This window comes from Cydia splendana, chromosome 1, assembly GCF_910591565.1.
Source record: "Cydia splendana chromosome 1, ilCydSple1.2, whole genome shotgun sequence".
Lineage (NCBI taxonomy): Eukaryota > Metazoa > Arthropoda > Insecta > Lepidoptera > Tortricidae > Cydia > Cydia splendana.
This window is the reverse complement of record NC_085960.1, coordinates 936,522-963,216: the sequence shown is the minus strand read 5'-3', so window position 1 is coordinate 963,216 and position 26,695 is coordinate 936,522. Positions and strand designations below refer to the sequence as shown.

The window sequence follows — 26,695 nt, the reverse complement described above, 5'->3', positions numbered from 1 at the left end:
ATATAAGCCATCCTATCTCAGCCATTCCTAAAGTTAAGTATCTTATATTTTGTCATATGATAGACAAATTATTACCAATTTTCATGGTATTTTAGTTTCACAAATTTAGCACATAGGTTTTAATTATTTAAAAAAATAATGAGTTTGTTTCATTGTGTGCTGGTACTGGTGTTCAGTGAACATCATGTTTCATTGTATACTACATAAAAATGTTTCATTGTGAGACTAGGGGGTGTTTTTTTAATCAATTAATAAAAACTGCACCAAAGAGTGAAAGAAATTTAAAAATATTTAGCTCCAAATAAACTTTAATACACATAGAACATAACAAAAACTTAAAAAACGCCAAACTCGAGTCTATATCTTGGTAAAAAATTGCGAAACTTAAATGAAAAAAATTACTTTTGTTGCACGAATTCACAATAATGCTCGTAGCAGCGTGCTCCTTCTCCGAGGCGCGCTCGTGTTTTGGGGAGGTGCTGGGGGTCCCTGAGCCTGCCCTTGCTTGACAGACGGCACTAGCTGGTAACACCTAGTTTCCGAGATATCGCAAAGTTACACTGTGTCCGATTGTTTCAATGTAGAACAACTGACCCTACACGTTTAAAAAAGTCCTCAATAATAAAATTATGAAATACCTTAGGTTTTACTTAGCCTACAAAAATCTTCCTTATCTAGGTTACACGTGCTAATGATTCGGTCAAATTGTGTTTTTTGAAAAACTAATTATAGCCAGCCTTTTATGAATGCAGTATGATACCTTTGGGTATGGTGCTTTACGCACGCTAGCGTCCCCTTCCCTCCCCCTGCCGCAACCCCCCCTTTTTGCATTAAATATGTCCCGATTAAGATAAGATAAGATAAGATAAATATAGTTTATTCAAGTAGGCATATTACAATGCGCTTATGAACGTCAAATAAAGCTATACCGGCTCCAACCGTACACCTCTACCTCGAGAAGATTTAAATCCCCCCTCAATTGGAGGAGGGTATCCCAATACGGGACCGGCAACAAACTCGGCGGGACACATCTTTTCAAAACATTTGTTGGCGATGCGCTCGTTATATCTGTACCTAGTTATGTTTTACTTATGAAAAACCATAGTCGTGTTAAATTAGCTTTTAATTCCTTAGTCTTAAGGTTGATATTTGTTTGTAGCATGTCTAATGCAACCTGTTACCATGCGCCGCCAGGCAGTCCGCTGCTGGCCGCGAGCCTATGCACATACGATCTCGTGACATTTTTTGTAATTGTGTTTTTTCCGAAATACATCATCGTGTTAGAAGTCGGCCTTTTCTTCAAACGAACCCCATACAGTTAACAAAGTGGTCCTTCGAACCGGATCCATGGACCGTACCCCGACCACGATAGAAACGCGTGGGTCGAAAGCGCGTCGTGCAGAACAATTAAGGAGGCTTCTAGAAGAAGAACAAAGAATGTCCCTAAATGGCGAGCCGAGTGAAGCACGTTATGGTCATAGTTCTACAGCCAGGTTGGAAGAAATTAAGCCAGCTTCAAGTATTCCGAAAGATTTAGCTATCACAAAAACAATAGAGGGTAGCGTAAAATCTGAACCAACCGCGGCAGAATTTCGCAAGAAAATGCTTCATACTTCTGCTTCGTATGCCAGCAAAGCTTCTAGCAGCAAGGGCTCAAGAACTTCATCGGCTTCTAGAACAGCAAAGAAGAAGCAACTTTTGTTAGAAGCCGCAAAACAAAAAGCTGCCATACAGATGGAGATCATCGATAAGACTCTGGATGCTCAGTTAGCAGAGCTTGACGACGAGGAACAAGAGTACGGTTCACAAGTAAGTCGAAGGAGCTATTCTCGAAGTCACGTTGCAAACTGGGTGGAAAATCAGAGCAACTTGGAACCGCAAGACGACCTGCAGCCAGCCCCCGATAATGGCATAAATATGGGTGAGTTGCATCAGCAAGTGTCACGTTTACCGCCCGAACCCGGTCCAGCGCCACGCGCCGCCACGCCCGCGCCAGCCCCGGCGCCCGTGCCGGCCGCCCCGCTGCCGCCGCCCGGCGGCACCGTCATGGCACTCAACAATGCGATACAAGTTATGGCCGATGCTGTGAAGAACATCTCCACTGCCAGTGCACCGAATACCAGCCTGCTCAGTCGACTCAGCACACCCAAAGATCTCCCCGAGTTCTCTGGCGATTATTTAGAATGGTTGCAGTTTAAACAAGCATATTACGAGTCCACTGAGTTATGTAAATTCACCGATAAGGAGAACCTTTGGAGGCTTAGAAAATGTTTGCGCGGAGCCGCTAAGGATGCAGTCAACGCTTTGTTCATAAGTGCCACGTCACCTGAGAAAGTTATGTCGGCGTTGGAACTACGATATGGTAACTCCGAGTGCATCATTTCCCGCGTTTTGTACGACATTAAAAAGCTTCAACCATTGCACCAAGATTACCACAAAGATATTATTACGTTCGCATTAAAAGTTCAAAACTACGTGGAAGCAGTACGAGCAGTCGGTCAAGAGGAGCACCTACAGGGGGTAAACATAGTTTCCATAATCTTATCTAAGCTGCCGACAGTACTAATATCGAAGTGGTCAGATTACAGCTTCAGTTTAATCAAAGATGGTAAAAAACCTAGATTGGTCATCATGTCTGACTTTCTTAACGAAGAGGCAGTCAAGATTTCAACCACTGCAAGTACCTATATGGCCACAAAAAGTGAGAATTATAAACATAAAACCTCAGACACTAATAACGCACGTAACCACACAATATTAGTGCACGGCGAAGGAAGTGATAAGAAATGCCTTTTTTGCCGAACATCTGTTCACAAGATAACTGATTGTAAACAGTTTAAACGAGCGCTGCGCAAAGTGAGGTGGCAATTCGTTAGAAAAAACGGGCTATGTTACAAATGCCTATTATCTAAACACGAACGAGAATCGTGCCTTGCACCTGCTTGCGATAAGGACGATTGTGGCGAAGCACATCATCGACTTCTGCACTACACGGTAACCAAGAGCGAGGTACCGCTTGCGTCATCATCATCATCGGGCCCTTCGAGATCTACAACATCTCCTACTACGAGTGCGTCAACGCAGCAAGATCTCGAATCCAAATCGGTTCCTGAGACTTTGACGCATATTAACGCAAGTGATAAAAGGGTGTTGCTCAAAGTAGTGCGTATCAGCGTTAATGGACCTAACGGTGTGTTTTCGACTACGGCTTTATTGGACGGTGGTTCTTCGGTTAGTTTAATAAGTTCGAAATTAGCGCGGCGCGCGGGATTAAGTGGACGTACTAGCACGTTTTGCACACAAGGTGCATTTGTCGGCAGCGAATTAGTGCGCAAATCTACCATTGTGAATGTGAACATTACGGGTATAGACAATAAGGTGCATAATATAAGAGTGCGTAGTGTCGATGACTTAAGTGTACCGTTGCAAAGTCTATCAGTTTTAAAATGTACTAACTTTGCTCACTTAAAAGATATAAAAGATAAATTATGTACTTCCGATTCAAAACCTGAGATTTTAATAGGTCAAGATAACTATCATTTAATGATGCCTTTACAAGTTAGAGAGGGTAAAAATAACGAGGGTTATGCTAGCCTCACTCCCTTGGGTTGGTGCGCTCATGGGAAGGTGTACGTGCCGCAGGGTGTCCGCCCGCCCACGCAGGTCGAGTCTAACCTTTTTATTTCAGAGTCGGAGCACACGACGGATACCTCAGAGGGTCTCGATCTGTTAAGGCGGATCCACGAGGAGGTCCGCCTGTCATTCAAGTTGGACACGTTGGGCGTGACGTGCGCGCCGCGGCAGAATGCGCAGGACGCGCGCGCGGTGGTGCAGCTGCAGCAGTCCGCTGAGCTGCGCGCCGGCCGCTGGCACGTCGGCCTGCCCTGGAAGGAGGACCACCCATCCATGCCTGACTCGTATCCTAGCGCTCTTAAAAGGATGAAAGGTATCGAAAAGAAAATGACTAAAGACTCTGGTTTTGCTGAAAGGTATCGGGAGCGCGTGGCTCACTTACTTCAAAATGATTACGCATCTGAACTGTCAGATACTCAGGTGAGACCCAAAACATGGTATCTCGCTCATTTTGGAGTAGACAACGTCAACAAAAAGCGTCTGCGCTTGGTCTTCGACTCAGCAAATAAGGTAAATGGCTTATGTTTAAACGATTTCTTATTAACAGGTCCCGATTTGTTGTCATCGCTATTTGGTATTATGTTACGCTTTAGGGAAAACAAGATTGGAGTAACAGGTGACATCAAAGATATGTTTTTAAGGATCAAGATTCGGGCCGAAGATCAACACGCTTTAAGGTTCCTATGGAGGGACGAGCCTACTGACGAATTAAAAACGTATGTAATGACACCACTTCCGTTTGGGGCTAATTGCAGTCCATTTGTTAGTCAGTTTATAAAAAACTTGAACGCGCGACGGTTCGAGTCAACTATGCCAGAAGCTGTCGATGCGATATGTAACTCGCATTACTCATACTCATACTCATACTCATATTTTATTGATAATATAGATTACAGGTCAGGCTTACATGACTAAACTACATAGATGACATTACGTAGATGACTACATAGACAGTTTTGCAGACGAAGCCTCGGCCATCAAAATGGTAAGAAATATAAATTCTATTCACAGTGCCGGCGGTTTCGAGATGAGAAACTGGACTAGCAACAGTGTCTCAGTTTTAAATAGTCTGCCAAATCAAACCTTAGGGACAGCGGCCGTAAGGTTTAAAGTCGATCAGCAGCAACAAGGTGAGCGTACTCTCGGGCTAATATGGTACCCAGCCGATGATAAGTTGACATTCGACTTATCATTAAAACGGATTCCCGAAAGTATTGTCAACGGTGATGAGCGTCCTACAAAGCGTCTTATGCTTAGGGTAATAATGTCTATTTTCGACATTTTAGGATTCTTATCTCCTTTTACCATTCAGGGTCGAATAATGCTACAGGATACCTGGCGGTTAAATATAGACTGGAATGATTACATTCCGGATGCTATTTACAACAAGTGGCGAAAATGGATTGACCTACTTAAGGTAATTAGCGACATACGTATACCAAGGTGCTATCAATCAGCTGTTCGCAATCACAGCCGCGGAGATGCCGAGTCTCCATCTGTGCGAGTAAGCGAGACAGCAGATCACCGGAGCGCAGCATCTGCTGGTACCCCGAGCGCGACGTTGCCGCTATCGACGTACGCGCCTGGCAACGGTGCGCCTACGTCATGCGCTACGAAGGCCTACGAATCCGTAGCAGGAGCTACAAGCGCTACGCGCACGGCAAAGGTAGGTTATAACAACTTACAATTGCATGTTTTTTGTGATAGTAGTACTCGGGCTATGTGTACTGTAGCTTATTGGCGTTGGCAGATAAATGGTAGTATTAAAGTTGCCTTTATTGCCAGTAAATGTAAGGTTATGCCTGTAAAGCCATTGACAATACCTAAGGCCGAGTTACAAGCTGCACTATTAGCCGCAAGGCTGGCTAATACGATAGGTAAGGAGCACAAGATAGTTCCCGAGCGGCGTTACTTTTGGTGCGACAGTTCGACTGTCTTGCACTGGGTGCGTAACAATATGCGCTCATATAAAACGTTCGAAGCGAACCGGTTGGGCGAGATCGATGAGTTATCCCGCGTAGACGAGTGGAATTATATACCTACAAAGCTAAATGTAGCGGATTTAGCTACGCGGGAGAGTTTCGATCACGCTCAACTAGATAAATGGTTCGCGGGTCCGAATTTTTTATATGAAGACGTATCCTTGTGGCCAAAAGATGTGATTTTGTCACAGTCAGACGCCGCGTCGCCTGAATGTGTTGCTGTCGTACATGAGGGTTCAATTGGACTGGCTATACCGGACCCATTGCGGTTTTCTTCTTGGCTACGCTTGAAGCGGGCCACAGCTACGGTACTAGCGTTTATCGACAGATGTAAAGGTATTCATGGTCAAGTCGACTGCGGCACTATTTTAATTTTTTAATTTAATTTAATTATCATTTATTCAAAGACCAACTGAGATCATTTTTGTTAGTACTTACGACTATGACTTATAAAATATTGTTAGTTTTATGATCTATATTCTATACAATGTCAGAGAAAAATAAATTAATTGAAATTAAAAAGAAATGAAATTAAATCAAAATGAAATATAATAATAACGACTTGATTAAATGAAAATAAATATTAGAGCATTAAATTACAAATTAAAGTTAATAATGTTAATTAATAAAAAATGTCAAAATATTGATAAAATGTCACTTCGATTAATTTCAATTACTGCGCTTTCTTATTTGGTTCGCCTCACAAGTTATCAGGTATCAGTGTACGTATTTTACATTTTGGTTTAGGTGTATAGCACAGCCATTGTTGAGATATACACAGTCTACACGTTCCGAGATCATTTTCAGGATACTGTTGGTACTGGCGCGGATCCGGCGCACCAGGGATGTACATCGCTTGCGCATACTCGCGTAGAAACAGTCAACCCGCGCCTCGGCAAACATCCCTGATGCACTACAGTATCGCGGCAGCCCCATCAGTACCCTGAAAGCGTTATTGAACTGTACTCGAAGAGCATTGTACCGTGTTGCTGTGTAGCTCGCCCATAGGCCGCTAGTATATAGAGAAGTACAGTACGCTCTGAAAAGAGTGACCTTGACCTGTTTAGAGCATTTAGCGAACCTACGGGCGATCATATTAGCTCTAATAGACAATGCTCTTCGTTCGCGTTCAATATCTGTATCGTCTTTAAGGTCAGATGTCACAATATGTCCGAGATACTTGAATTGTGATACTACAGTGAGTACCTCCCCGTATAGTGTTATAGGTGGGATATCGCATGGGCATTTGTTTCTAACCTTAAAGACCATACATTCGCTCTTTTTAACATTGTATTTTAAACCATGACTATTCGCGTACCGTTCACAAATACCTATCAGCTTAGTGAGCCCACAGGGAGAGGCACTCAGCAGCACCATATCGTCGGCGTAGCTGATATTGTTTACGCATACTCCATCAATATGGCACCCGATGCGGGTGCTGCTGAGCTCCTTTACCAGTGCGTTTACATACAGGTTGAAGAGCTTAGGCGAGGTCAATCCACCCTGCCTTACTCCACACTTCAACCTGTATGCATCCGAACATGCTCCCGCCCATCTAACTACATTCGATTGGTTTTGATACCAGTACTTCAGGACTTTGTTTAAGTCTGGTGGCATGTTAATGTCCTTTAGTTTTTGCCAGAGAATGTCATAATTAACCATATCGAATGCTTTCGATAGATCAAGGTAGCATGCGTATACATTGGTCTGTCGGTCCGTGTAGTATTTGACAGTATGCTTAAGACCCAAAATTGCACTTTCGGTCGACAAACCCGATCTAAAGCCAAATTGATTGTCATGTAACTTTAGATACTTGTCAATATGAGAATTAAGCACACTGTCAAACACCTTGGCTACTATGGTCGCAAGCGAAATTGGCCTATAGTTGTTTTTGTCGCTAATGTCACCGGTTTTGTTTTTTACTATTGGCACTACCACAGTCCTCATCAGGTCATCTGGCAGGAACGCGTGTCTTATACAAAAAGTGTACAGCATGGCCAGTACTCTTGGTAGATGCGGTCCAGCATGCTGGAGGTGCTCAATACTGAGGCCGTCATGACCCGGAGACTTACCCCTTGTCATACATTTAATGGCTTTCTTAACGTCCTGAGCCGTAAACTTGGTAGTTGTCCCCGGGCCATGAGACCTAGCATCCGCCTCTACCCCTGGAGACTGTGTTGATGTCAACGGTGATACAACTTGAAAAAAGCTTCTAAACATATTGGCTATGCTTTTACTGTCACTGATACCCTCGACGCTCATCGGAAGGCCCGGTTTGGGATTGAGTCTGTTAGTGGACTTCCAGAAACCCTTAAAATCTCGCTTAGAGTGGTGCTTGCATATAATATCCAACTTAATTTGTTCTTCATTCTTTTGACACCACTTCAAACGAGATCTAAAGATTCTTTTACTCTCACGCATTTCCTCAAACACTTTTCCTACTTTCGGTTTAGAATGCAACAACCAAATCTGAAACTTTAAACGGGCCGTCCTATGAGCCTCGCTCACATACCTGTTCCAGCCAGCTATAGGTTTTTTCCTTTTAACAATATTCGGCCTTCCACTTACAATTGCTGATTCAGTTAAAGCGCTTATGATCTTACTGTAATACTCCACGATAACCTTTTTATGACTAGGGTCCGTACAAGTGTGATCACAACACTGACGCAACTCCTCAGGGAAATCAATTATTTTTAATCTTGAGTTACATTCACTGTTATAGATTGCCACTTGCTCAGGTTTTCGTTCACCCCATACTATTTTATTTGGCGGAGTTATATCCTCACGACAAATTTTAGGCCTAATTATTTGCAAGTCGCATTCCACCACCAGCGGAAAATGATCTGACCATACAACGTCGTGACGCACGTACACATTCGTAACTGAATCCATTGCCGACACGCTAGTGAGACAGTGGTCCAGCCAGCTCGTCGACCCATGGGCGTCACTTACAAATGTGTACGTACTAGACTGTAAACCCAACTTTTCAATGTCCGCACAAACCCAGCCCTGGTCTTCACAAAAACAAGATAGTTCGTTATAAAACAAGCCCCCAGGATGTGCATTAAAATCACCGAGAATGTACACCGACTCTGTATTGTTATTGTTTACTATAGCACTTACTGTACTCAGGCAATCCGTGAAATCTGTTACGTTTTCGACCTTATCTGTAGGCATGTACACACTCAACACTAAGAATGACCTTTGACCCGTTGTTATTTTTACGGCACATATCCGCGGGTTACTGCACTTTACAACCGACACGTTACGAAACACACTCTTATTCCACAACAAAGCTACGCCGCCGTACGGTCTCCCTCTGAGCATCCCCGCCGCCGTGTCCACTGCCGAAGTTCCCGTGTAGCCGAAATCCTCGTCGATTGTACCAAGAAAACAAATTTCGTTAGGCAATACCCAAGTTTCTTGAAGGCAAATTAAATCAGACGTTTTACATAACTGGCTAATGTAATCCTTCGAACGCTTAACATTTTTACAGTTAAAACTGACAAATTTATATAGGGTTTTATCCTGCATTCAGTGCATTATTTACGCCGTCTGCAACATTACTGTTGCCGGTTACCCGGTTAATCCGGTCCTTGTAATTTACAAAGCGCCGAAAAATGATGCCTTGCGGCCACAGTGTATCGTTCAAAAACATTTCAACTTTACGCTCTAACACAAAGAACTTATATGCATTGTACCCTTTGTCCTTTTTGATTCGGATTTTCTCTAGACTTACACACTCCTTAGTTTTGGTTCGTATATAATTAGAAATATCCTCGATTGACGCCTTTTTGTCCACATTTGTAATAAATATAGGTACTTGTGGTTCTGCTGCCCTAAATTTGCAGTCGTTTAAATCATTACAGCCAGTTTTACCAGCATAGCGATAGGCGTTCCTAGTTTTATTTCTAGACTTCCGGCTCTGCACTAATTTAAAATCGCCACTATTTACAAGTGCCTCCCTAAAAGATTGTCTGCTGGGATCATGGTCATCACTTATTTCCTTATCCTTTATTGTGCTTGTATTTATTGTAGGCATCGTCAACAGCTGATCCGCCGCCGCAGCTCGACCGTTATCGCTCAGCTGTGGCGGTGACGTCACCGTGGCCGTTGCTACCTGCCCGGCCGTTACGGTACAAACATCGCCACTTGTTTTTGTCGTACTCAGTGGGTACTCCATGACCGATTCTATACTATTCTGCTTAGGAGATGATGATGCACTTATTCTATTATTGCTAGTATTGTAATTTGTAGTCGTATCTAGTTGGGAAAGTCCGTTAGGGCCACTGTCCAAGTAACCGCCTCGCTTTGTGTTTACATTTATAAAACTACGAAAACGACTAGGCACTGATAACGGGTCAGGTGTAGGTGCTGTAGGTGTCAGTTTAAAAATTTCTTCCTTTACTTGATCTTTTGTAGCATAGTTTTCTTTTATGTCCCTTATCTCCGTTTGCATAAGCACCAAGTCCTTAAGCAATTTCGTGACATCCAGGTGATCGAACGTAAGGGGCGGTAATTTTTCCAAGCTACGGGCCACAAATATCGGTACCAAATCCGAGTTTGTACCTTTAAGAAGTGAAATTATGTCAGCAAGGTCTCTGTTTTCTTTTCCTGCATTTTTACGAGTTATCATCCTTTTTTCCCGTTGGGAGCGATTCAAATAACAGTTGTTTTGATCGTTTAATCTCTTCGCTCTTGAAAGCCGAAACACATATTCGCGTCAAACTGTCTTCGTCCATAATAGACAGTTTGTTCTGCACATACGCTAACAATTCGTCTATAACAATATTACACTTATTACACTTCACAAACGACATCGTGTCGCGCTGTCGATATTGCACATCCGGTACGAGCGAATGCGTGCGCGCAACTGACGTACTATGGAACGAGCTGAAAGATTGCTTATACAGCACGCACAGGCGGAGTCCTTCGGCGAAGATATCGTCAATATTAATAATGGTAAGCCATTGCAACGCTCTAGTAGATTGCTCTCTCTGTCGCCGGTGTTTGACGAACATGGTCTGCTGCGAGTGAGCGGCCGCATTGACGCTGTAACAGACGTACCTATTGATGTTAAGAGGCCTGTGATACTCGATGGTCGGCATCAGGTGAGTAAGTTGATCGTCCGAGATTATCACGTGAAGCTGGCGCACGGGAACCAAGAAACCATAGTTAATGAGGTAAAACAACGGTTCTGGATCTTACGTCTAAGACCAACCGTTAAGTTCATAGCATCATCCTGTATGCTGTGCAGAATCCGTAAGTGTCAACCGCGTATTCCGCGAATGGGGGACTTACCAAAGGCACGAATGGCACACCATCAGCGTGCATTCTCATACTGCGGTTTAGACTTGTTCGGACCGATGGAGGTCGTCGTGGGACGACGCCGCGAGAAAAGGTATGGAGTTTTGTATACTTGCCTGACGGTGCGTGCGATCCACATTGAGCTAGTCTCCTCTCTGACTTCGGACTCGCTGATAATGTCGCTGCGTCGGATGGCGGCCAGGCGTGGCTGGCCATCACACCTGTTCTCTGATAACGGGACAAACCTGCGTGGCGCCTGTACTGAGCTGCAGCGATCGATGCAGGAACTGAACGCCGAAGAGCTGAAAAGCTACGGTGCCAACAAAGGTATGGAGTGGACTTTTATCCCTCCCGCTAGCCCCCATTGGGGTGGGGCGTGGGAGAGGTTAATCCGTAGTGTAAAAACGTCTCTCAAAGTAATTTTAAATGAGCGTGCACCACGGGACGAGGTGTTAAGTACGCTTATGGCGGAAGTCGAGAATATAGTGAACAGTCGTCCCTTGATGCACGTCTCTGTAGAAAATGGAGGTGTGGAATCACTCACACCGAACCATTTCCTCCTTGGCACGTCGTCAAATCTGCCTATTATCGGTTCCTTTGACGGCTCTGACCTGTACCTGCGGAAACATTGGCGTACAGCTCAGCGGCTAACCGATATGTTCTGGCAGAGGTGGATGAAGGAGATCCTACCAGACCTCATACCAAGAAGGAAATGGCACGAAGAAAGGAAGCCGCTGCAAGTCGGCGACCTCGTCCTTGTTGTGGACCCGAACTCTCCTCGGAACATGTGGCCAAAAGGTTTGGTCACTCAGGTGTTTGCCGGTAAGGACGGGCGCATAAGGCTGGTGGAGGTGAAGACCAGGACTGGGACTTGGCGCCGGTCTGCGGCACGCATCGCACCTATCTCTTTAGCTGATTAGTGCTGACACAGCACTGGGGTGGGGAGTGTTGGCGATGCGCTCGTTATATCTGTACCTAGTTATGTTTTACTTATGAAAAACCATAGTCGTGTTAAATTAGCTTTTAATTCCTTAGTCTTAAGGTTGATATTTGTTTGTAGCATTTCTAATGCAACCTGTTACCATGCGCCGCCAGGCAGTCCGCTGCTGGCCGCGAGCCTATGCACATACGATCTCGTGACATTTTTTGTAATTGTGTTTTTTCCGAAATACATCATCGTGTTAGAAGTCGGCCTTTTCTTCAAACGAACCCCATACAGTTAACAACATTATTACATCTTATAAGTAACATGCATTACGAGTAAATAAGAAAAATACAAACACACGCACAGTTCACACACGGTTCACAGTTTTTTTAATTTTTTGGGGAAGTATACAATATAGGAAAAAAGTGTCAATGAAAGAAATAATCCCTATTAAATTCTTAACAAAAAAGGTTATATAAATTTTTTTGATATGACGCACCATATTCATGTTATGGCTAGATGAACATCGACAAAATTTAACCGTTGAAAAACTTGTTGAAGTTCAATATAACATAGTACGTAAAAGTACTGAAAGAAATCCTACACGGATCCTACATTATTTCAGTACTATCACGTACTATGTTATATTGAACTTCAACAAGTTAATACATGAATATGGTGAGTCTTACCAAAAAGTTGCATATAACCTTTTTTGTTTAGAATTTATTATGGATTATTTCTTACCTTGACACTTTATTCCTAATTCTAATAATTTTCTCAAAAATTAATAAAAACCGTCAACCGGGACATATTTCACGCAAAAAGGGGGGGTTGCGGCAGGGGGAGAGAAGGGGACGCTAGCTTGGGTAAAGCACCATACCCAAAGGTATCATACTACATTCATAAAAGGCTGGCTATAATTTGTTTGTCTTCCCCATACATTAGAACACAACTTAAACGAATCATAAAGGCAAAGTAGCCGGTATAGCCAAGTCACCCCCTAGTAACGGCCCTAACACTTAACATCTTACGCAAAGTCAGGTGGTGGTCGTGGGCACAGATGATTTACTGGGCTACAAATATAATGACCACCAAAAAATACTTTGGTACCCTTAATAAAAAAATCATGCTTACCAAAAAAAATTACTGAACACCAAAATAATAAGGCCTAAAAATACAAAAGTACCACCATTTTAATTACGACTGCACTTCAAATTGTATTCAAATACCAAATATATTGAATGATCACCAAAAATCATTAATGATCACCAAATCTTGAAGACCAAATTAATGCGATATTTTCACCTAAATAAACCACTATGATTACCAAAAAATTTATACATATTACCAAATAAAGTAAACTGATGCCAAAATTACTAGCCCCTCCCGCTCAACCCCCCGTACCCCGCACCGCATACCTACCTTACCTAATCTACTTTTCTAGTAGCATTTCGTTATTCTACTAGAAAAGTAAGTCAAACTGCTATCAGTTAAGTGGGTTAGGTTAGCACTGCGACCCTTACAGAAACGAAATGGTACTAGAAAAGTAGGTTAGGTTAGGTTTGAACTGCGACCTTTACAGAAACGAAATGCTACTATAAAAGTGGGTTAGGTTAGGTTAGAACTGCGATCCCCACAGAACCGAAATGCTACTAAAAAGTGGGCTAGGTTAAGTTTCAACTGCTACCCATACAGATACGAAATGCTACTACAAAAGTGGGTTAGGTTAGGTTTGAACTGCGACCCATACAGAAAAGAAATGCTATCAGAAAAGTGGGTTAGGTTAGGTTTGAACTGCGACCCTTACAGAAACCAAATGCTACTAGAAAAATTGGTTAAGTTAGGTTTGAACTGCGACCCTTACAGAAAAGAAATGCTACTAGAAAAGTGGGTTAGGTTAGGTTTGAACTGCGACCCTTACAGAAAAGAAATGCTACTAGAAAAGTGGGATAGGTTAGGTTTGAACTGCGACCCTTACAGAAAAGAAATCGACGCTGGAAAGGAGAAATTGGATAAGCGGCACGCAGCTAACTTTACGGGGGAGCCAAAAAACTGCAACCCTTTCTAAAAAAAAATCATTAAAATTCATTATGATGACGAATTTCTTAAATGACAAACTTTATATGGTTATAGTGATGTATTCTACATTATCCTATTATTATTTTACCTTCAAATGAGTTATTTTAGAATTTAGTGTCGCTTAAGCAAAATGATCGTATAAATAAATGTTGGTAAAATTATCTTACCAACATGTTTCACAAGAAATTAGTCAGGTAAAAAAGTCCAAGCTTAATTTGTCGTCAGAATTGATCGAGTAAAAACTATCTTATTGCAAAATATGCTTATTTTATATTCAAGCAAAAAAGTATATAGGTACGTAAAATTTGTCATGAAACAAATCAAGATAAATTATCTAATCACTTTTAAAGAAGCAATTTCAAACATACGATACATTCAACCTATGATATGAGTTTTATAGTTATCGACCACAAGGAAAGGGTTGTCATACCTACGCATAATAAAAAATACCCTTTAAGGAATTTGTATATATAGCTTTATTTCAAATAAGAAGTTATGTAACGAGTCTTAAGATAACAAGTGCCAACTTAATTACAAGGTACCAGTAAGAATGGGAACTTTGTATTTGAAACCAAAATAGGAAAACATATTATCTCGTGTATAGCTTACATTAAAATATGTAATGTTATTTTGTCTATTTATTTCCCTAACTTGGCATTTTCTGATAGTATGAAAAATAATTACAAAAAGAAAGTAAGTTAAAAATTTACTAGGTAACTTCCAACAAAATTTAGGTAAAATGGAATAAACGACAAAAGTTTTATATCTGAAATTAGGTAAATGATCATAAACGCCAATAGTTCACATTTGACAGTCAAGTAAATTTATCTATATGACATTAAAACTTATTATTCGGCCAAGTAAAAATAGTTAACCGACAGTGAAAGGTTAGTTGTCATAAGGCAAAATTATCCAAGTTAAGGTTAAGCTGAACTGGCAAATAAGTAAAAAACTCTAAGGTGCATTACATTGAATAACTTTTCATCTAATCTCCACTTTTCAAAAATTTGTTGAAAACAAAGTCGTTTAGTAACTTAAATGTACCAGTGATTCTCCAAATCACCGACGGGATAAGCGACACTAAATGATGTGTACGAAACCTAGTTCATTCGATGCAGAAAAATCTGGCGATTCTAACGATGTATATAACTCAATATCTCTGAAAATGTCGCTTATCCAATTTCTCCTTTCCAGCGTCGAAATGCTACTAGAAAAGTGGGTTAGGGTTGGTTTGAACTGCGACCCTTTCAGAAAAGAAATGCTACTAGAAAAGTGGGATAGGTTAGGTTTGAACTGCGACCCTTACAGAAAAGAAATGCTACTAGAAAAGTGGGTTAGGTTAGGTTTGAACTGCGACCCTTTCAGAAAAGAAATGCTACTAGAAAAGTGGGTTAGGTTAGGTTTGAACTGCGACCCCTACAAAAAAGAAATGCTACTAGAAAAGTGGGTTATGTTAGGTTTGAACTGCGAACCTTGCAGAAAAGAAATGCTACTAGAAAAGTGGGTTAGGTTAGGTTTGAACTGCGACCCTTGCAGAAAAGAAATGCTACTAGAAAAGTGGGTTAGGTTAGGTTAGGTTTGAACTGCGACCCTTACAGAAACAAAATGCTACTAGAAAAGTGGGTTAGGTTAGGTTTGAACTGCGACCCTTACAGAAACGAAATGCTACTAGAAAAGTGGGTTAGGTTAGGTTAGACCTGCGACTGTTACAGAAATAAAATGCTACTAGAAAAAGGTGACGAAGTGGATTCATTAATTTAATATGATAACGGTAATTATATTAAATATTTGCACATTTTAAATTAAAATGTGGTTACAATTTTGGTGGTCATTTACTATTTTTGGGTTTTCAATGATAATTTGGGAGTCATTTGCTTTAATATGATATCAAGATTTAAAAATTTGGTTATAATTTTACATTAAAATGGAGTTCTAATTTTGGTGGTCATTTACTATTTTTGGGGTTACAATGATTATTTTGGTGTCATTTTCTTTAATAGGATAGCAAGATGTCAAAATTTGGTTATCATTTCACATTAAAATGTAGAATAAATGTAAAATGAAATTTGGTAATCATTTAGTATTTTTGGGTTAATAATGATTAGTTTGGTGTCATTTCCTTTAAAAGGATAGTAAAGTGTAATAAAATTGGTAATCATTTCACATTAAAATGGTGTTATAATTTTGGTGATCATCCATTATTTTAGGGTGGTAAAATAGATTTTTTTGGTATTAAATTTTACTAAATCTGGTGATCAGTTAAATGGCAGCCGATTTACTGGACGAAGCATACAGACGATTCGCGGTCTATCCTCCTGAGTCCCTGAGGCCCTTATAAAGGATTTAATCCAAATCGAATTTTGATTTAAAATGGAATACAAAAAGGTTCCAAATTCAAAACTGCAATAATGACAAGGGGAACTCAGGAGGCTATAGTAATTTTGTTTGAAAAAGTACAGTCACGGATTTTAATTGTTGAGCCTTTTAGGGTTCAAGCTAATTTGGTTGTCAATACTAATGGTATGATATGTCCAATGTAAATTAAACCCTAAATGGCTCAACATTTAAAGTCCGTGACTGTACGAGCTGGGGGCTTAGCCAAGATGACAATTGTTTGCAGAAATCGAAACGAAACGCTATAATTTTCATACATTATATAGGTTTATCTCAGGCCTAATGAAAAATAAATTTCAAAATATCGTGTTTGTGACATTGTGTTATTATTCTCTATTGTAAGCTCCTTGCACTACCTGTTGACTATAATTTGAGTTTTCCATATCCTGCTATACCAACGGTTGTCTGGAAGCGATCGGTTTTCAGCGATAAGACCGCCTGTTGTTGCCTAGTTATATTTTTCTTTTTGAAATCTTTGTAGTTTTACATGTAAAATGTATTATTATTGGTGCATTAATAGTAGTTTATGTGACTGCTACATAATAAGAGGCATTAAAATACGAGTGTGGGTTTAAGAAACGAACGTTAGTGAGTTTCTTAATAGGATCACACGAGTGTTTTAATGCCTAATTATGTACAGTTTCATACACTACTTTATCTAAACACATACTTAAAACTAACTAAAAGATAAACTGTACGTCAAATGGCGGTGAATGTAAACTTTTTTCACGCATGTCACACATCCGTAGTTTTTTTAAATTCCTAGACAAAAGAATGAAGTCCCTATTCTCATGTCACTCGAGGTCAAATATCGTGCGGTTTATATTTAAAAAACATACTAAATTGACGTTTCGTATCGATAACTGTTTTAATATCTATGGATACTAGAATAGGGACCTACTTGAGTTTTGACTGCCGTTCCAAATTTAAACTCATAACCTACAAAAATCTATAACGTTATGTACATTAGTAAAAATTTTCCTACTACCACAGATAAGAAAGTTCTCATAGTAAAATTGGTTGTAATAAATCTTGTCATTTCCTACGGTTTCTGAACGCATTATAGAGCACTAATGACATGTGTGTAGATAAAGAATACTTACAGTTGTAGTGCATAATTATTTTCCATCGTATTTTCACGGAAACGTACGAACGTGACTTGCTATTACAGTCAGCCTCGGTACAAAAAGTACTGAGGTTGACTGAAGTAGCATGACAAATACGAACGTTTCCGAGTAAGTACGATAGAAAACTATTATGCATTACATCTGTACATGGTCCTTACAGCGGAGTCTGTAGGCAGTAGTCTGTGGTAAAGGGTAACCGTTTGCGGTTTCGTATAATCCTTTTAGTCCTGGAGGCTTGGAATATTTCGCTGGCTACCCGCAGCCAATTTATCGACTAACTGGCTTCTTGGCTTGGGGCCCGATTCGGATTTTGAAATAGACATCTATTAGACATCTTTTAGACATCACCAAGATACGATAACGATATGTTTAAGATCTAACCTGTCAAATTTGACATTTGCGCGATTCTGGAGATACTGTTGAACGATTTCCACAGGATATGACTTAGAGATCCAATTCACATCTAATAGATATCTTACTCTATCTAACGTAAAAGTGACATTGGTTGCCCGAATTGCGCTGCAAAAGAGAACTAGTTGATATCTAAACTATAACGTATCTAGAATGGTTCTAGTACGTGTCGTCTCTTGTGAATATCTTGAAGTTCGAATACGGCAGTTGCTTTAATCCTGTTCTGGAGCATTGCGACTAAATGTCGCTTACGAACGCTACGCTTTACATTTTTCTGAGAGTGATGTAAATTTTAACGATTTTAATCTATGTACTTCTAATAGTTGTATTATTTTGAACCTTTGTACTTAGTCTTCGTATTACCTGCTACTTATATTGTCTGTCGTAACCTATCCTTTGTCGTAGGTACAGTCGCCATCAGATATATCGGAGCGGCCAAGGTGTTCACAATATCTGAACACGCGCTCTAACGCCCTGACAATAGAGGCGTGTTCCGATATATGTGAGCACCTTGGCCGCTCCGATATATCTGATGGCGACTGTACAATGATAAAGTGTTTGTTACTTAATGCACTCTAAAACATTGCTCTTTATTGTGCGTTACTTGAGTAATAACGAATTAAAGCGTTTTAAGCGGAATTTAAGTCTGTGCGGAAAGAGAAGAGTCCTGGAATGTATGGGGCCCAATACATTCCACGACTCTTCTCTTTCCGAACAGACTCTAACAGATAATGCAACTTAAGTAGAACGATACAACAGGAATGTACACAACGGTATCGTCTTGGGTCGTCCCATTCGTTTTTCGCCAAGTTCTTAAATTAGTCCTATTCTGCCTTCGTCACGCATTCAACATTGAAAGCCACCGACGATTGTGACGAATATAGAATGGGTGACAAAAGCAGAATAGGACTAATTTAAGAACTTGACGAAAAACTAATGGGACGACCCAAGACGATACCTACACAACTACACATATGTAATCATTACAAAATAGTCACTGGCTACTAATGTTAACAGCATGAAGCATTTGGACTGTAAAATCCCTGCTCTGCCTCTAATATGTAATTGGGTCAAGCGTGAACCAGACCACAGTGCACTGCGTAAAAACAGTAATATAGGTATATTTTCACATGCCTACGAGTATTAGCCCTGTTCGCATTGAGCTAGTGGTTGAAAATGATTCTCTCTGGTTCAACGTTGATTAAAACGAATTTTCCACTTATGCATATTGAGAGAATGAAGTGACGCATGTATCACGAACACATCGAAGCATGTATAGTCAGATCAGACCGTAAATAGTCTGCAGCGATTTTGGTAGCCCACGCAGTGCAAGTGTCATTTTAAACGTCAAACTTCTATGAAATTATGACGTATACATAACACTTACACTGCGTGGGCTATTTAATCCGCTGCAGACTTTGTTTGGTGCGACTTTATTAATCTTTGATCGCTGAATCGCCAGAGAAAAAAAAGGGCTCACTACTGCTTTCTTACGTAAATAGTACCGCAGTTACTTGGCCCTATTCACGTTAGGCTAAGTTAGTAGGTACCTATGTCAACAAAGTTGTTTAGTATTTGCCCCTATCATGCGATATCGTTTACAATAAAGTTTACAATAATTTTACAATAAAGTAAATAAATAGCCGTCGGCCCCAACCCAAACTAGGCGCAGCCAGCGCAACCTGTATCTTGAGAACCGGAAACACTGACTTGACTGAGAGATTTTAATTACTGATATATTTGGATACTGTGTTCATATCGCCTCTAATTGGTACTATTTGCAGCGGCGCTGCATTGACGAGGTAAATGCGACGTTGGGGTGCACAATATTAATTGGATCGCATTGTTGCACCGATGCGTTACTTGCAGAGTTAGGTTTCAGCAAGGTTCAGTGAGTACATAATTACATATCCCTGTAATCTTCCAATAGAATTTTGGAATCAAAAAGAAATGATTTTTTTTTAACGAAATGATCCAATATGCTAAACTAGACTTTAGAATCTTCATTTTAAGACTCGACTTTTCTAGGCAGTAGAGCTTAAATTAAACTTGAGGTCGGTTGAACTCAGATCCGGAATTCTAGACCTAGAGTTTTCACATTTTGAACAAAAAATTCAAGGCACTCTGTTGTACCAACACATTTTTTAATGGCCGAGGCAGGATTCGAAGCTGCTTTAGCTTCACAAGAGATATTAGCGCATTACCAACAAAAAAAAAGTAGTAAAAATCACTATGTTCAAAACTTACCTTCTCAAAATGCTTGACCTCGGCGAGCAGCACAAAATTGATATGAATAAACCTGGCATCCTCACAGGACCTCGCTTTGATCCTGTACCCCGGCTTATTGAAGTAGTACCTATAACCCGTATACTCCGAACTACTAGTGTCCACTTTCAGGGCACCTTTAAAGTCCCAGTCACCTCCACAACCATAACACAATCCTTTGGTAACGATCCGCTCCCAGGTTTGCGAAGGCCAGGATTTCTTGGGACTGTCCCCACCAGGGGAATTCCCCTGGCGAGGACGTCCCGGCCATGTTCCAGAGTTCTGTGGAGGGCTTAGCCCGTGTAGACTTCTTTGCAGTTTCCACTCTTCGGTGCTCCTGTTGTCAGCTGCGGGACGCCAGCGCCATTTTGAAATCACTCGTGATGTTTTGGCGGTGTGGTCAGTTAGTTCGTTCGCTCATGTGTCGTTTGTCGATGGTCCGTTGGAGGCATGGAGCTGGGAGACGTTTGTTTAGTTTTGGTATTGGTTTTGGTGGTAAAGATGTGTCAACGGTGTATGGAAATTATAAATAATTGGGTGCAATATGTTTCTAAAAATAAGGTAAGTATATTTGAAGAATGAACCTGAGAAAATTTCATAAGAGACTCCTATTACTTAATCTCTAAGTGTAAATGTTCTCATATCATTTGATAGTAAATGAGCTGTTTTCAAGCAATAGGTCAATTGTTGTCAACAAAGCGATATTGCTGTACCTAAAGTGCAATTAAAGATACCTTTCTTATCAACAGGAAGACGCTATAAAAAAGTAAAAGTTTCGGAAATAAGGTACTTTTTGTTAATCAACGTAGCATGTAACGAAACGATAATAAATCTTCACGGGCTTTTAGAAATATGATTCCAGAATATTCAGTCACCTAGTCACATCCCTTATAACATTGTTAGAGGTTCATAACGCTTGAAACAAGAAGCAATTAAGCGGGAGTGCGCCCTCGTAATGCAATATAAAAACTCTACAGAAATTCTGCCAACTTCCAACGCGGAAACTTTCAGCAAAACAGTAAAAATAACGCTAACAAAGGACAGCCAGCAACGTCTAATAACTTGATACTCTACTTATTAATTAACGGAAACTTTAGCGAAAAGCCTTTTGAAGAAATTCCTAAATCATCGGCTCGCCCTTCAGCCTGGCAATCGGAGGCCTATTAATCAAATAACAGTGTGATTAATTAGAAAATCAGCAATTAGGCTGGAGCAGGAATTTCGTAAGATGTGGGTAGGATGAAATTTGAATGCAGAAGTTTGATTGATAGTAAGGCAAACGTTAATGATAATTCTCAACAGAAAATTTCTGTAAAAAGTTAATTACATATTGCAGACGTATTACCTATTTAGAAAATATAAGATATCTTCCTGATGTCCTAATTTCCGAAATAAAGAAACAGAGGAAATACATATCATTTATTTTAAAAACAAAACGTCTAAATTGTTTAAACAAATTTTGGAATAAACATAATCATTTCGACATATATCGTGAAATTAATCTATACCTAAACTGAAAATCAAAAAGTCTCACGCAAAAATTTGTCCCCAAAATCGATTCAATGAACAGCATAATTTATAATGTAATGAATTTTCCGTTTAAATGTCCGAAATCCTCGAAAGTAAAACGCTAAGCAGAGTAAATCTTGTAAAAAGTCCAAAACAGTCAACCGAAAACGCAAACCATTAGGCATAATCAGAAGGTAACCATTAAAACATAACGGGCAACTCGAAACAAAATGAAAATTGAAATGATCTACTTAAGATAAATGGATTGCGGAAACCATGTCCGAGGCTGGTAATGCTGAGTAATCCATCTTGGGAGAATCTGATGATGTAATCTGTAAAGCTGTGGATTAATTTCTTATTGTGAGCCTAATGATACAAAGAACTGCTCGCTTTGTTTGGATTATGCTTAGCTCCTTGAAGGATTTCAGAATTTGAAATAGCGGTTTTGTTATTCTGCGGGTGTATGGATTTGAAAATATTTGAAGTGCTTCAGATTCATTAGTAGATTGAATGATATCGTTTGTTGTTTTACAAGAATATAAGGTTTTATCTATTTTTAAAAATAACTTTGGGAAGAATGAAGCTTTTAATGTTATTTTAAAATGATTGAATGTAAAACTATGTAAAGTTTTTTTAAATTACAAAAGTTTTGAAGCAATCCTGAAGCTAAAATAATCTTCTAAACTTTCATAGAACAACAATAACATCTAGTTTCAACTTTAAAGAGTTAAATTTAGTAGCATATGCCAGCCTGACAATTCACGAAATTGGATTAAAGTTTTCGAAAATTTCAACTGTTTAATTTAAAACTTCGCATCCAAAGCAATTAAAGAGGGTAATTTAAATGTCCAACAAACACATCTAGGACAAAGAAACAATTATTTCGGTACAAACCCGGTCTGTACTAATTATGCCGGTTTTGGAAGAACGCCAGAGCATCTCCTTTAGGCTACGGAGTTTAAAAGATTCCATTTTTGGTATTTTCTATAATTGGAAGAACTAATAATTGGCCTGAAAAATTGGACTTCTTAATTTTTTATCTAGTTAGTCTATGGGATTAAGTTCTGAATACTTAAATTGACATCTACATAGAAATCTTGGGAGCTTGGAAGTTACTTTTGATAAGTAATACAAATGATAGAGCTTACAATATATTTATGTACATAGATAAGCCTCTATCTTGGCAAAATTAGTCACTGAAGTCACTGAACTGAATATGTTTAGGAACGCCTGATAAAATTATGTTAGTCCTTACTTCTAAACTTTCTCAGTTTCTGCAATAAGATCCAGCGGTCGAAAAATACACCGTATTTTTATCTGAAATGGGTTCGCAAGGGACTGCGGGCTTCAATGCACAATTTTATCTTTTCGACGCCATTTGAACGAATGTTTAGAGCATGTCTTCGAGTTATCTTGAACTTATCCTAAACAATTTACTAGTGAAAAAATATTTTGAGCGCACTTTAAGTAAGAAAATGTAAATATTGAACTAAAAATATGAGCAACTAAAAAGATACATGATACATTGTTATAGGTAGGTAGTTATTTTCTTAAGAAATGTTTCTTTTTCTGTAAATGCCTTTAAAATACACCAATAATCTACCACACATTTGAAATTGCCATTGATCACAATAAAAACGACTAAGGTGTATTCGGGTATTACCGAATGTCGGATAATTCCGAAATTCAGATGAAAATCACCCTTAATTCCATCATAATAAAAGTCTCTTTCGGAATTATCCGACAGTTTTCGACATTCGGAATTACCCGAGTAAACCTTACCTTTAACAAAATCATCACAAGACATCAATAAGAGCGCGCCAGGCAATTAATTCCTTAAGAATATTTAATGAAACATTCCCGCCCTCCTATGTAAAAGAATTTACCGCGGGAATTATATCCCGGGAATTTCCCGCCGGGAATATCCACGAGATTCCATTAAACGTGACGCGGGACCGGATTTCTTCATTTCCGAGGGGGGCCTAAAAGGCTGAGCGGTACGCATTGTGGGGCCGAGGTTTGAAATGGTTGGGCTAATTTTCAAATGGGTTTGAGCTGTGGGCACGAATACCTGATGCGTGTTGAAAATTATATAAGTAAGTAGGTATTGAAATGAGAACCAAAGAGAAAGTCAAATCCAATAAGAGCATTCTATATAAATTACAGGGTACTTTTGCTATCACTGACCAAACTCTGAGGGGTGAATATGTAGATGATACTGAACAACGTTTATTATGGAGAAAACCCCGAAATAGGAAACAATAAATCTGCTGTTCTATAGAAAACATTGATTCTGATTCATCGAAATGTATGAGATGGCAATTTTTTACCCATACAAGCTTTGCTTAGTTTAGGGTAGGTCGATCTGTGTAAGATTGTTCATAAAAAAATATTTATTAACAATAGAACTAACATAAGTTTTACCTACACAACTATGAGATTTTTTCTCTCCATCAATGTTTCTTCGAGCCTCGATATTCTTGTACTTATATAACTTAATCCAAAATATATAATATTATGTTCTCCCGCCTCTAAAAACCCTATATTATTATGTACTTATATACCTATGCAAACAATCTAAATTTTCTCCTCTCGTCTACCGATAAAAACCCGCTAAAACGCTTTTCAAATCTAAAACCACCATCTCCAGACTTACGAAAGCGATGCCCACTTTTTTCTATTTACTACGTCGTGAATGGAATATTAAAGTTTCCAAATATAAAACCAGATCTGGAGCGGTATTTTGATTATAAACATCCATTATTGATTTGACATGCATACAATACTAGTGCATCATGTTCGCGCTTATTTACTGGTGCGAGCGCTATGCATAGAGAGTATTATCAGACCAATAAATAATAATTATAATATAATAAATAAATAATTCAGCATATATTCATCCCACTGCTACTCTCCTACTCTCATGCGCGAGAGGGTTTTGGCTATATCCTGACGATGGCCCCATGCGGGTTCGGGGATTTCAAGTAACCTTTGAATTAATGAAAATCTAGTGGTAATTGTAATTTAAAATGATATTCCGTCCACCAATTAAAAACAAACTAATTGATATATGAACCAGAATTTGAACCCAATATCATATCATTAACATACCAATATCATTTTTTTTTAATCTGAATGCCACTCCCGCTGTCGACAGGAAATTCGATTGTGGATGAAGGGTGTAACATCCGGGAGTGATCCTTTCGAAGATCGAAGACAACATTTTCGACTCTATCACAATGGAATAGAGTGAAAAATCGCATATTGTTTTTGCCTTAATCTATATTTTATATGTGGAAATATTTTATTTAAACATCACACTGGATTTTGGCTGGAAAGACGTATTTTATGTAAGTTGTATATTTAGACTTTCTATTGATTCTAAATGTTAGACGTTTTCAAACTACGTAGTTATACAGCAAAACGCGTTAGATATTTACTCGCAAGTCTCGCAACTTATTGATATTTGCGGTTTTACTCATTCTAGGAATCAGTTTTTTTTTTCATTTTGCTATCTAACGAATTCCAACGTTAAATATTAATTTTTGTAATACGACTAGATATTTCGTAAGGAAATTTTCTTCTTTAGTGTACTTACTATTTACTACTACATATTTCATCTTTAGAGTTATCAAGTTATCCAGTGAACAGTATTAATATTTTTATTTTTACATTTAACTTACTTAAAGTGCGCTTACAATCAATTCTCAGAAAGTTTGAAGAAGTTTAAGATAACTCAAAGATATGCATTAAACATTCGTTCAAATGGCGTCGAAAAGATACAATTCTAGTATACAATTAACGAAAATCATTAAAACACTTATTGGATCTTTCTAAAGTTAAAAGAAAAACAAATTCAGTTATTAAGTACCAGGTAATTCCGTACGATTGTAGCCAATATTTTCTATTTTCTTCTAAATATTGCCTATGTAATTTTAAGCACGAAATATGTAAAGATTACACAGAATATAAAGTAGGAAGATGAGGCACTCTCAAAATAAACGCCTTAAAATATAGCGATATTTTATAACAGCATGATATAGTGCGGCCGCATAATGAAGTCGACATTATAACGTTGTAAGGAGTTTATTTAGGAGCTAAATTATTACATTGTGGGTTTAATTAAATTTGTCTTTGTCATAGTTAAAGGTGTTGAGAGTTTTGATATTATAGCTGTTTAGTTGTTTATCCGAAATTGGTTTATGATTTAATATAATGCCAAAACTTTCTTTTCTTTAGAGATTCGTTATTGAAGACATATTATCAATAAACATTTTTGATACAACGGAAATACACATATTGAAATAGTAATTAATACCTACGCTAGCTGAAGACATACATCATCATCGCCTTCTTGGCGTTGTCCCGTCTTATTCCATGGCTGATGAAAGCCTGAGGTCCGTTTGGCAAACTAAGCCCTAGAATTGGCGTAGGTACTAGTTTTTACGATAGCGACTGTTATCTGACCTTCAAAGCCAGAGGAGAAACTAGGTCTTATTGAGATAGGTCTGAATATGAATGTAAAGTTTAGTTACAATAGCTAAGTAATTTATATCTATGATTGACAGTTCGATTGACCAATTTACTTATAAAAATCAACCATAACTCAGGAACCATTTGTGATAAACATAAAAAATCAAATAAATTCTCTTACCAGGATTGAAACCCGGTACCTCCGGTTTCGTAGGCAGGGTCACTAACGACTTGGCTAGGAGGTCGTCAATATACAAGTTATAGACGACTTCAAAGTGTTCATAACAGCAAACTAGTATGCATAATACGTTTCCACTGTCTTTGTCTACTAAACTCCAGACTAAACGATACACGACGTTGAGCGATTGTCAATAAAACAGATAAGTTGAATATCTTCCAGGTGTATTAGCTGCAAGCTGGAGGCGGAGTAAACGGGAAGTCGTTCAATAATTCAGTGGAATCAATTGGGTGATACAGGGGAGAGAGCGGCAGAGGGTTCGTTTTATTAAAAACCGCCTGTGGTATGTTGGAATGATGGTAATGTGGTAATGGATGAAAGTGAGAAAATTTCCATAGTAGATTGGTAAGGT

The 26,695-nt window shown here is 39.2% G+C and overlaps 2 protein-coding genes across 2 annotated transcripts in view; one reads left to right on the top strand and one right to left on the bottom strand.

Annotated features, from left to right (window-relative positions):
• The window catches only part of LOC134798617 (dystrophin-like), a 734,075-nt gene that overhangs the window by 151,704 nt on the left and 555,676 nt on the right, over positions 1–26,695 (bottom strand). The window lies entirely within an intron of this gene.
• LOC134794456 (uncharacterized) lies at positions 3,547–5,995 on the top strand. The gene is made up of 3 exons (XM_063766275.1): positions 3,547–4,053; positions 4,523–4,529; positions 4,572–5,995. Exons 1-3 carry the CDS (start codon positions 3,547–3,549, stop codon positions 5,993–5,995), a joined length of 1,938 nt encoding a protein of 645 aa, XP_063622345.1.

What these genes read in the sequence shown, in the direction of transcription:
- LOC134794456 (XM_063766275.1), top strand. Translation starts at nt 3,547, where the DNA reads ATGCCTTTACAAGTTAGAGAGGGTAAAAATAACGAGGGTTATGCTAGC.